An 11,255-nucleotide genomic window follows, 5' to 3' on the forward strand; every position below is an offset into this window, starting at 1 on the left:
GCTGGATATGAAATTCTGGGTTGAAAATTCTTTTCTTTGAGAATGTTGAATATTGGCCCCCACTCTCTTCTGGCTTGTAGAGTTTCTTCTGAGAGCTCTGCTGTTAGTCTGATGGACTTACTTTTGTGGGTAACCCAACCTTTCTCTCTGGCTACCCTTAACATTTTTTCCTTCATTGCATCCTTGGTGGATCTGACAATTATGTGTCTTGGGGTTGCTCTTCTCGAGGAGTATCTTTGTGGTGTTCTCTGTATTTCCTGAATTTGAGTGTTGGCCTGTCTTTCTAGGTTGGGGAAGTTCTCCTGGATAATATCCCGCAGAGTGTTTTCCAACTTGGTTCCATTCTCCCTGTCAATTTCGGGTACACCAATCAAACGTTGATTTGGTCTTTTCACATAGTCCCATATTTCTTGAGGCTTTCTTTGTTTCTTTTTACTCTTTTTTCTTTAAACTTCTCTTCTCACTTCATTTCATTCATTTGATCTTCAATCACTGATACCCTTTTTTCCCCTTGATTGAATCAGCTACTGAAGCTTGTGCATGTGTCATGTACATCTTGTGCCATGGTTTTTAGCTTGGGTGGAATATTTTTGCTGTAATTCTTTTACTAGTTTTTGTACTGGAAGCTCACTATATATTCTTCCCACCTTTCTAACCATACTCTTCCTCTATCTAAAGAGTTATTTTATCTTATCAACCTCCATTGTATACACCTGCTTCTTTTTCCCTCATTTCCTCCCTGTACTTTCTGTCTTCCTCATTCTTTATTCCCTTTTACATTTTTCCTCTTATTTCCTGAGATACCTCAGGTTTTAGAATATCTTGAATTTAAAGTAATAACTCCGTTCCTTTTTTGGCACTCCCTATATACTCTGTTGCTGACACCTGACAAGATACGTAACTTATTACCATTTTAATTCACTTTTTTTATACGACGCATTTAGTGCGTAATGTTTTGAGGCTATTACAGTATAACAGTCCTCAAATTTTTAGATAAACATACTGTCAAATGACTTCTAAATAAAAAGTGATTCTTACCCTTTAGTTTTCCATTTATATTCTTGACTTCTTCTTGATATGTAGCCTCAGGTAAACACGTGTAATTCTGTGCAACACTTTCCGAAACACTCTGTTCGAAGTTCTATCAATAATGAATTGCAATTTTAAAATAATAATAATAATAATAATGAGTGACATCAAGATTTCCTAACTAACATATTTCAAAACATACTCAGTTTCCCACTTTAAAGGCAATTTGATTTAAGAATAGAAACCTATTGAAAACCAAAACATTTATAAAAAGGACTTCACATATGCTCTCTAAATCAAGCTTATTTTCATTTTCATTTAGCTATTGAAACAGTTACTAAGCATGAAAACCCAAAAATAAAAACATATCCACAGAAAAAATATTTACTCGTGCATATTTCAACAAGAAATTACATTCAAAATATCTAACTCTACTTTGTAGTCCTCAAGAAAAAAGAGAGGGCATTTAAAACAAAAGACAATCACCTGCTTCTTGCTATATAACATTGACAACATTAAACATTAAAAATATTCATAATTATAAATTTTTAGAGTTAAAATAAGACACTTTAAAGAAAGAGAACCTTCAGAGTATGAGACAGAACATTGTAAAAGCTTATTTAGGTAGACAAGAATTTGAAATAATCAAATATTTTTGAGAAAATTTTTGATAACAGAAGAAACGCATGAATAAATTTAAAAGAAGAAAAACATTCTATTAAGTTTAAATGAAAAGAAATCAGTATCATATAAAATATGCAACTCAATCTCAATTAAAACATAATTTCAGAAAACTATAGCAAGTCCTTCATAAAAATATAAGAACATTTATTCATAAAGCATTTATTATGTGCCAGGAACACATTTGCAAACTTTTCTACACCTTACAATAATGAAAATGATGATGATAATGTTTACCCCACTGTCCGTTTCCTAGTCTTTCCAGAATGTTAAGAGAAAAATTATAAAGAAAGGTGATCTGTTTTTTTTCTGCTCCAAATGTCTTTCACCTAGACTTTCTTTTTTTGTGTGTTTTGTGTGTGTGTGTGTGTGTTTTTTTTTTCTTTTGGAGATTTCTCCTTTTTTTTTTTTTCTTTTTTTATTATACTTTAAGTTCTAGGGTACATGTGCACAATGTGCAGGTTTGTTACATATGTATACTTGTGCCATGTTGGTATGCTCTACCCATCAACTCATCAGCACCCATCAACTCATCATTTACATCAAGTATAACTACCAATGCCATCTTTCTCCCTTCCCCCTCCCCATAATAGGCCCCAGTGTGTGATGTTCCCTGCCTTGTGTCCAAGTGTTCTCATTGTTCAATTCCCACCTATGAGTGAGAACATGCGGTGTTTGGTTTTCTGTTCTTGTGATAGTTTGCTCAGAATGATGGTTTCCAGCTGCATCCATGTCCCTACAAAGGACACAAACTCATCTTTTATATGGCTGTATAGTATTCCATGGTGTATATGTGCCACATTTTCTTAATCCAGTCTGTCACTGATGGACATTTGGGTTGATTCCAAGTCTTTGTTATTGTGAATAGTGCCGCAATAAACATACGTGTGCATGTGTCTTTATAGCAGCACGATTTATAATCCTTTGGGTATATACATGTCATCCTACCTCTCATGCTTGCTATGGGAGCTTGACTGACAGTCTCAAAGAAATCTCTGACTACAGAATTTGACTGCCACCCCCATTCCCATTCTAAGTGTAAACTTCTTCAATTTTATCTAACCTAACACTATCTGTCTTTATATAGAGATCACTTATATTTACTTATAAGTGTTGTTAACTTGCTTTTCTATTCCTACCACTCTAATGTAAGTCCTCATCCTGTGTATTCAGGTCTCACTGCTTAGCACACTTATGCTACTCAGAAAGCACATTACTAATAGTCAAAGCATTTAAAATCTCATCAGAGAGATCTAATTTGCTAAATTCCTAGCAAGTTTAGAAAATAGTAGTAGTAGCCTGCTGATATTTAACATACCTGTACACTAAACTAGAAATCCACATGTCTGTTGCGTTCCCCCATTATTTTTCTGACAATACTGCCTTCATGTTTAGAAAAAGTACCCTCGGTATTTATTAAGCCACTGAATACCACTGTCATCATTATCTTACATTTGTATGCACATTTTTCAGTTTGCAAAATATTTTCACTTTTATTACAACATTGCTCAATTAAACATACCTAAGAAGTAGATATTAGCACTAATTCAATGAACAAGGCCACTGACATTTGAATACATTAAATACTTTTCTCCAAGGTTACCTAACTAGTAAGTAACAGAACCAGAATACTGACTGGTTTTTTGACTTCTACTCATGATTGTTACTGCTATAAAGCAGCTACTTCTAATAACTAGTGAGGGCCTTTCCACCTCTTTGCACAGCTGTGAGCTCAGAATACAGATATTTATGTGGCTGAAAGCATGGCTGCCACGAAATAACTCAGATAGTTCTATTTGTGAAAATAATGTTTACTCTTTAAAACACTACTCAACCAAATTGTTTTTACTGTAGTTTCTCAGGTTTCCTATTTTTCTTGCTTTTCCTTTGCCCAAAATATTCCTTAAGATCTGCACTGTGCAATCCAGATACAGCAATACTTTCAAGTCCCAGGCATTATCCTTTCAAGTTCCAAGATATACAAAACTAGTTTTACCTTTTTCCTCTGAATCCAGATATACCACAGAACCATAAATTTGCCCACAGGGGGACCCCTGAACTGAAATTCTTCGGTTTTTAGACAATTGTAGATTCAGAACCCAAATAAATTCCTAGAATTCTAAGACGTATTTTCACACTATACTACACTACCTTCTTAAACTTAATCCTGAAAACATGTGAAATTGCACTATGAAGCAGTAATCTACTCAGCAAATAATAACTGCTTAGTATGTTCTGAAAAATATCAGAAATTACTGAAAGGCAATATGTACAGGTAAAACAATAAAGTCAAAGTCTCTACTTTCAAGTTTCAACATCACTCAATATTTATATTTAAATCATAATAAAAACAAAATTACACAATACCTTAGAACTCCAACGTGATTCTGCATATGTTTCTTTTCCTGATTTTAAGGTCAACATATTATCTATAAAATATTAATCACAGATATATTAATGAGAACATTTATTATGATATATTTTAAAAGAGTATACAAATCTATTTTTTCATGAATCTGTGGTGTTTCTTAATCAACCTGTACATACTTTTTTCAGATTATTCCCACAACTTTTATGGTCAACCTAATAGAGTTGCAAACTAAAATATTCTATTCATTAGAATAGAAAAAAATAGAAATTTGGCTAACTTGTATAAATTATTTCTTCAAAAAGGCAGTAATGTGTTCTTCTTCCCAGAAACACAGTATGTCCTATGGTTGAAATTTAATGAGGTAACTTTAATTATATGTTATCTTTTTTCTATTTTTTAGCATTACTTAGTTTGATTGACTCAGCAATCTGTTAGTTATTCAAATGAGATTATCAATAAATAAGACTATTGAGAAATATAAACTTTATGTTAACAAACTTTATGTCTAACAATTTTAAGTTTCAACATGCATGACAGTATATTTTGTGTATGTGTAATAAATAAATAAGCTTAAAAAGCTTTTATTGCATATACATTAAAATTTAAAACTCCTTTAGTTATTTTGAGACAGTCTTTCCTTAATTCAGTATCTTCAGAATCAACATGTGATGGCTTAGAGAATCATTAGAAATCTATATAAAAATAATTGCATTAAGTAACCTAATTTTTCCCTTAAAAAGAATTAAATCAATGTCTACACATTAGTGAACTACTGTTTCCACCTTTAATAGAATTAAATCAGGATCAACACATGATCCAAGGAGTACTGAGAGACATGAGACAGAATAAATATATATACACACACACACACACACATACACACACACACACACACACACACACATATATATATCCAGTTTTCTTTATAAACAAAATTTTCAAATTTGAACTATTTAAGACAGGTTGAAGAAAAAAGCAAATATGCCTAACAAAAACTTTAAGGATGATTTCATCATTACGGGTCAACTGATTTTTTGACATTCATGAACTAAAAATCTGATTTTTAAAACCGATCTTAAATTCTGATCAGAATATCCCTGGAGTTCAAGTTTCCTCCAGGGAATCCAAGAGGTCAAATCATACTTTTGTTGTTGACCATGTTTATTTGCGTTTATTTAGAAGTGTATACTGGAATGTTTCAGAGACAAACTGTGTTGTAACACCATAGCTCTAATAATTTTTAACTCATAGTTCTAATTGCCATCAGAATATATGTGATTGTGCATGCTTATATCTTAAATACTATACTTTTAATTTTTAATATATTAAAAATAAAATACAAAGCCAACTTAAAAGGCTTATCAAAATCTGAATTTGTTTTTATTTTTATGTATTTTATCAGCATAAAACAGTTTAATTAATTGTGGTACAGTCATATAATAGAATATGAAAATCAAGAAGCCATAAAACAGAAAACAAACATAAAACAGAAATAATGTTCTGTTTTCTTTGCAAACAAATTTTTCAAATATTAACTATTTAACATAATTCAAAGAGAAAAGCAAACACGCACAACTGAAGCTTTAAATACTATTTTAATATTAAGGGTACACTTATTATTTGACATGCATGAACTATATATCTGGTTTTCAAATGTGATTTTAAGTTGTGAGATGAGCATCCCTAAAGTTCAAATTTCACGTAGAGAATACAAAACTCAAATCATACTTTTGTTATTGACTATTTTCAATCTCATTTTTAGAAGTGTGTACTGCACTGTTTCAGGGAAATAATGTGTTACAACAGCATAGCTTTAATGGTCCACAGGTCACAGTTTTCATTTTTATTAAAGTAGATGATTGTGCATGGTTATACTTGAAATTCTTTAGTTTTAATTTCTAATATATCAAAAATCAGTAGCTAAAACCAACTCAAATGAAGACTGAAATTTGCATTTGCTTTTATTTTTGCATAAACAAACTTTAATTAGTTGTGGTGCAGTTATATAATGGAATTATATAAAGACTGCAATAAAAAACAAACCAGAGCTAATTCTGTCTATTATGGATGGATCTTACAATATAATGATGATCAAACAAAGAATGTTACAGAAAATTACACACAATGTACGATTATTTACATATTAGAAGTTAAAAACAAATTCTACATATTATCTATGACCATGCACATATGTTGTATAATGTTTAAGCATGCATAGGAATAATTTTTTAAAAACTAGTTTAGACAATTGTTTACCTCTAAACAATGAAAAGACACTAAAGCCAAATGCTTCAGAATCACAGTTTTACAAATATAATTATAAAGAAATGATTACTTCTCCCATTTTTAAAAACTAAGGGTACCACACACAAACACACATACACATGCACACAGGCACAGACATGCACACCACACACACACACACACACAGAGAGTAAGCTAATCAGAATAACTGATTTCCTTAGGATGCTTCAAATGACTACATTCACATGAGGTAACCAATGTTAAAACACAATTGGCATGTCAAAAAGTGAAGCTTTCTCTGTAGTAAAGGGTAGAATTTGAATCAATTTTTGAACAGGAAAAATATTAGAGTTTAAAAATTCACCTTCTTGAATCTTTAAGTCATACAGAGATTCCCAATACAAAACATTACAGTATCAGGACATAAAAGTAGAAACACCTGAAATTAAAGCTAATTTAAAAAAAACTAATTAAAATTCATGTTCTTGTAAATAATCAGTTTTTCAAACGTGGATACCACTATGGACATTATTAACTCAAATATTTCCATAATATTTGAAAAATAAACATTGGGGAGATGAGACTATTAATATGTCAACTATTGAAATATTCATTTTAATATAGTTGAAGTGTAAAATTACCTGCTCTCAATGTTTGTTTATTCCTCCATTCTAAAGCTTTATTTGGAACAGAGTTTTGCATTTCAACGGCAGGCTAAATGGGTTTAGAAGAAAAATGATTAATAATGAATGTACACAAAATACATAGTTAAAAAATAATTCAAGATAAAATTATAAAACTCAATACCTCAAAGTCAGAGGGCTTTTCAGTAGACTCTAAAGCAAAAGAGATTTATTATCAGTCATAGGTAAATATAACAAAACCAACCACAAATGAACTCAGTGATAGTGTCTAACTGAGTCCTCTTGCTCAGCTTTGAGAATGATTCCTTTAGATTTAGGAGATTTTCTTTTGTTTGTTTCTTTAGGACACTCACATGACAGAAATACACTGAAGAAACTAGGAATCTAGAGTTCATCAAACATGCATTTAAGATTTCAAAAGTGAGAATGTGTTTTGCATGCAAAATGTGTTGATATTAATATGTATATGCTGAGTGATGAAAGCATAAATGATTTTTGATCAGAGGAGCAAATCATGAACCTGAAAAAACAAATGTCAAAGCTGAACATAGAATCCTACACCATATGTTGAATGAAATACGTTAGAATAATTTACAGCATTACATTCATCATGTTCTTTAATATGTCCTACAATTGAGATGGTACACCGTTATGATGAGAGTTCAGCTGAATGCAGAACTGACATCTTATCACTGAACGTGTTACAAATTGAGCAGCTTGGATATTTACTTAGGGGATAATACTAAATAAAATATTCATTGTTTTCCATATCCATGTGGTGTAATCATATGCCTACATTTCTGTATCCTCTAGTTTATCCTCAGAAATTTTCTTGATTCACTCATGTAAAAATTCATTTAAAAGTTTGTGTAATGAGCTTTCAATATTGACACGTTTATTTGAAAATTTATGGCAACATACTTATTACATACAAATAATATTTATATTTTTAAATCAGAAAAATACTTATTTAAAAAAATTTTAGAATTCAAGTAATAAATTCAGTATTTTTTTGTTTCTAAAAATTAGTCTGCTTTATTAAGTGTCTAATGGATTTTTATAGAACAACAATTTTACCAAAACAATTTGCTTCATTAAAAATAAAGCCAATGCTCTTAGATTCAAATATCTCTCATTTGAATAGTTAATATCAACAAAATATATACCTTTTATGCCTGATAGTAATAGAGAAAACCAAAAAGTCACCATAGTTTACTCCAATTCTAGTAATCCTCCGCTTCCGGTAGTCTCTGGAGTACCCAAAACCTAATCTTCTGGAGTGCAAATATTGTAAATGCATCTGAAGTGAATTCACTCAAATTTCCTATTCAGAAACTCCAAAGTTGCCTGGCTATCTTCTTTCTTGCCCCGTTTCCTGCCTCACAACCCCTCTTTCTTAGCCAAAATAATGTCCGCATCTGTGGTCTTGATTTTTCCCATTCAACATCTTTTAAAATCAATTTTCCCAACACTTCCTTTCTCTTTGATTAGGAATAGTATCTGACACCTGTAATTATTATTTCTTTACCTCTTTTTCCCCTCTGGCCAGAAACAGATGCAGAAATAAAAGCAATATAATGCTTTCCCTTGACCCTGTTATATCTTGATCTTCTATCCAATTGCCCTTCTTCCAGATTTTTCCAAAGGAAAGGCTATTCTCTTGCTACTTATGAGGTCCAAGGACCACCAGCAACAGCATCACTTGAGAACTTAGTAAAATTGCCAGAATCCCAAGTCTGCTGAATCACAACGTGCACTGTTAAAAAGGTATTCAGCTGATTTTATAAAGTGTGAAAACTTCTGGTCTATACTGAGTGTATATGACAAATTATATACACGCATGGCTGTGCCAATATGCTTATATTCACCAGATATAAGACAACTCTTATATTGAGAGTTGCAGATGAAAGACAACTCTCTATGGTCAGTTGCTTCCATCCCTAATGCCTTCCCATCAGTGAGAAAGACAGGAGTGATAACGTGTTTGCTGTAATTCCCTGGCAAATTTTGGAAATAGAAGGTCACTTTTTATTCTTCCCAGCTTTCTAACCATGCTCTATCTTTCTCTAAAGAATTATTTTATTTTACCATTCTCCATTATATAAACCTGCTTCTTGTTCCCTCATGTACTCCCTGTCTTCCTCAGTCTTCATTCCCTCTTTTACTCCTTTCCTCAGGTATATTGAATTTAAACTAATAATTCAGCTCTTTTTTTTTTGGCACTCTCAATATAATCTGTTGATAACGCCTGAGAAGACATGTAACTTTCACTCCTTTTGTCCTTCCATGCTAGGCATTTAAAAAATAATTTTCTTTGGCTGTCAGAGTATACCAGTCCTCATGCTTTTAGACAAATAATTGGTCAAATGATATTTTAAATAAAAAATGGTTCTTACCTTCTATTTTGCCATTTGCTGTCTTTATTTCTTTTTGATATGTAGCCTCAGGTAAACACACATAATTCTGTGTATCACTCACAGAGATAATCTGTTAAAGATAATATCAATAAATAATTTATTTTTTTTTTACTATTTTTTTGTTTTGTTTTTTTCTGAGACAAAGCCTCACAAGGTTGCCTGGTGGTATGATCTAGGCTCACTGCAACTTCCGGCTCCCAAGACCAAGTGATTCTCCTGCCTCACCGTCACGAGTAGCTGGGACGACAGGCATTAGCCACCACACCTGGCTAAATTTTTGTATTTTTAATAAAGACAGGATTTCACCATGTTGGCTAGGCTGGTCTCCAACACCTGACCTTAAGTGATCTGCCCACCTTGCCCTCCCAAAATACTGGGATTACAGGTGTGAGACACCATAGCCTGCCTCAATAAATAATTTCCATTTAAAAATAATAATAACAAGCATCATATTTTTTATTTAAACTCTTTTTAAAACAAAATTTTTTACTCTAAAGGTAATTAGATTTAAGGCTGTTCACATATTGAAAACCAAAACATTTCAAGAGAAAACCTCAAATACGCTCTGTAAATCATGCTTATCTTTTATCTTCATGTGACTACTGACCGGGTTACTGAGCAAAGGAAATAAATCATATTCCCAAAAAAATTCAATCGTGTGCATATTTCAAAAAGAATTAAATTCAAAGTATCTGCCTTACACTGTAGTCCTTGCAAAAAATAACAGGGCATTTCAAACAAAATACAACAGAATTAAACATTTGACATATGCATAATTATAGATTTTTTGTTAAAAACTATGCACGGCATGGAGAGAATTTTCAGGGTATGTCATGCAGAGTAGGAATAGAATTCTGTAAAAGCTGTTTCATTTAGGAAAACAAAGGCTTAAGATAATAAGAATCAATTTGACAAGTTTTTTGCTGATAAAGAACTGCTTGAATAAAAGTTTCATAAGGAAAATATATTTATGTTATTTTTAAATGAAAGCAAACAATCATTAGATAAAGTATGCAATTCATTCTTAAGACATAACTTCAAAAAAGTAGAGCAAGCCTTCATAAAGAGAGAAAAATAAAAGCATATATTCATGAAACATCTAACATGTGCCAGACATGTATTTGCAGATTTTTCTTCACCTTAGAATAATGAGGAGGATGATGATGATGTTGGTGGTTACCCCACTTTCTGCTTCCTAGTCATTCTAGGTTGTTAAGAACAAAATGATGAACAAATATGTCCCACTGTTCTCTCTGTTCGGAATGTCTTCCTCCTAAACTTTCATATGGCATACTCTTCATCTTTGAGATGGAGATTAAATGGCAGTTTCAGAAAGATCAACTCTGACCACAGAATTACACTGCCACTCCCATATCCGTGCTAATTATAAAGTTCTTCAATTTTCTCTAACCAAACATTCTCTGTTTTGTTTTTAAGAAAAATTTATAATGACTTATAAGTGTTTTTTTGTTGTTGCTTTTGGTTTTTTTGTTTTGTTTTGTTTTGTTTTTGAGATGGAGTCTTTCAAGTCCTAGGCATTATCGTTTCAGGTTCCAAGTTGAACAAGACTAAGACTTCACTTTAAACTCTTTCTCCCTGAATCCAATTAGAGCTTTTGTACATCTGGATATACACAGAATCATGCATTTGCCCATAAATGAACAGAGAGAAATTATTCAGCTTTTAGACAAACTCAACTTTAACTCATATAGATTCCTAGTACCTTCTAAGCCTTATTTTCTTTTGCACTATTCAATATTGGCTTCAAAATTAATCCTGCAAATTAGCAGAATTGCACTATGCAGCTATTATCTACTTGGCACATGATTATGAAGTATGTTCTGATAAATGTCAGAAAATAAATTCTTT

At 31.9% G+C, this 11,255-nt stretch overlaps 1 protein-coding gene across 1 annotated transcript in view; it reads right to left on the reverse strand.

Moving 5' to 3' along the window:
* Nucleotides 1–11,255, reverse strand: part of LOC105519577 (ankyrin repeat domain-containing protein 30B-like) — a 31,966-nt gene that overhangs the window by 19,782 nt on the left and 929 nt on the right. The window contains exons 3-5 of the mRNA XM_011952951.1: nt 9,366–9,456; nt 7,133–7,161; nt 6,967–7,039 (exon numbers count right to left, since the gene is read on the reverse strand). Of these exons, the coding sequence (XP_011808341.1) occupies nt 6,967–7,039; nt 7,133–7,161; nt 9,366–9,456 (193 nt within the window). The remainder of the gene's footprint in view (nt 1–6,966; nt 7,040–7,132; nt 7,162–9,365; nt 9,457–11,255) is intronic.

The sequence above is a fragment of the Colobus angolensis genome, unplaced genomic scaffold (assembly GCF_000951035.1).
Source record: "Colobus angolensis palliatus isolate OR3802 unplaced genomic scaffold, Cang.pa_1.0 Scaffold352, whole genome shotgun sequence".
NCBI classification, from domain to species: Eukaryota; Metazoa; Chordata; class Mammalia; order Primates; family Cercopithecidae; genus Colobus; species Colobus angolensis.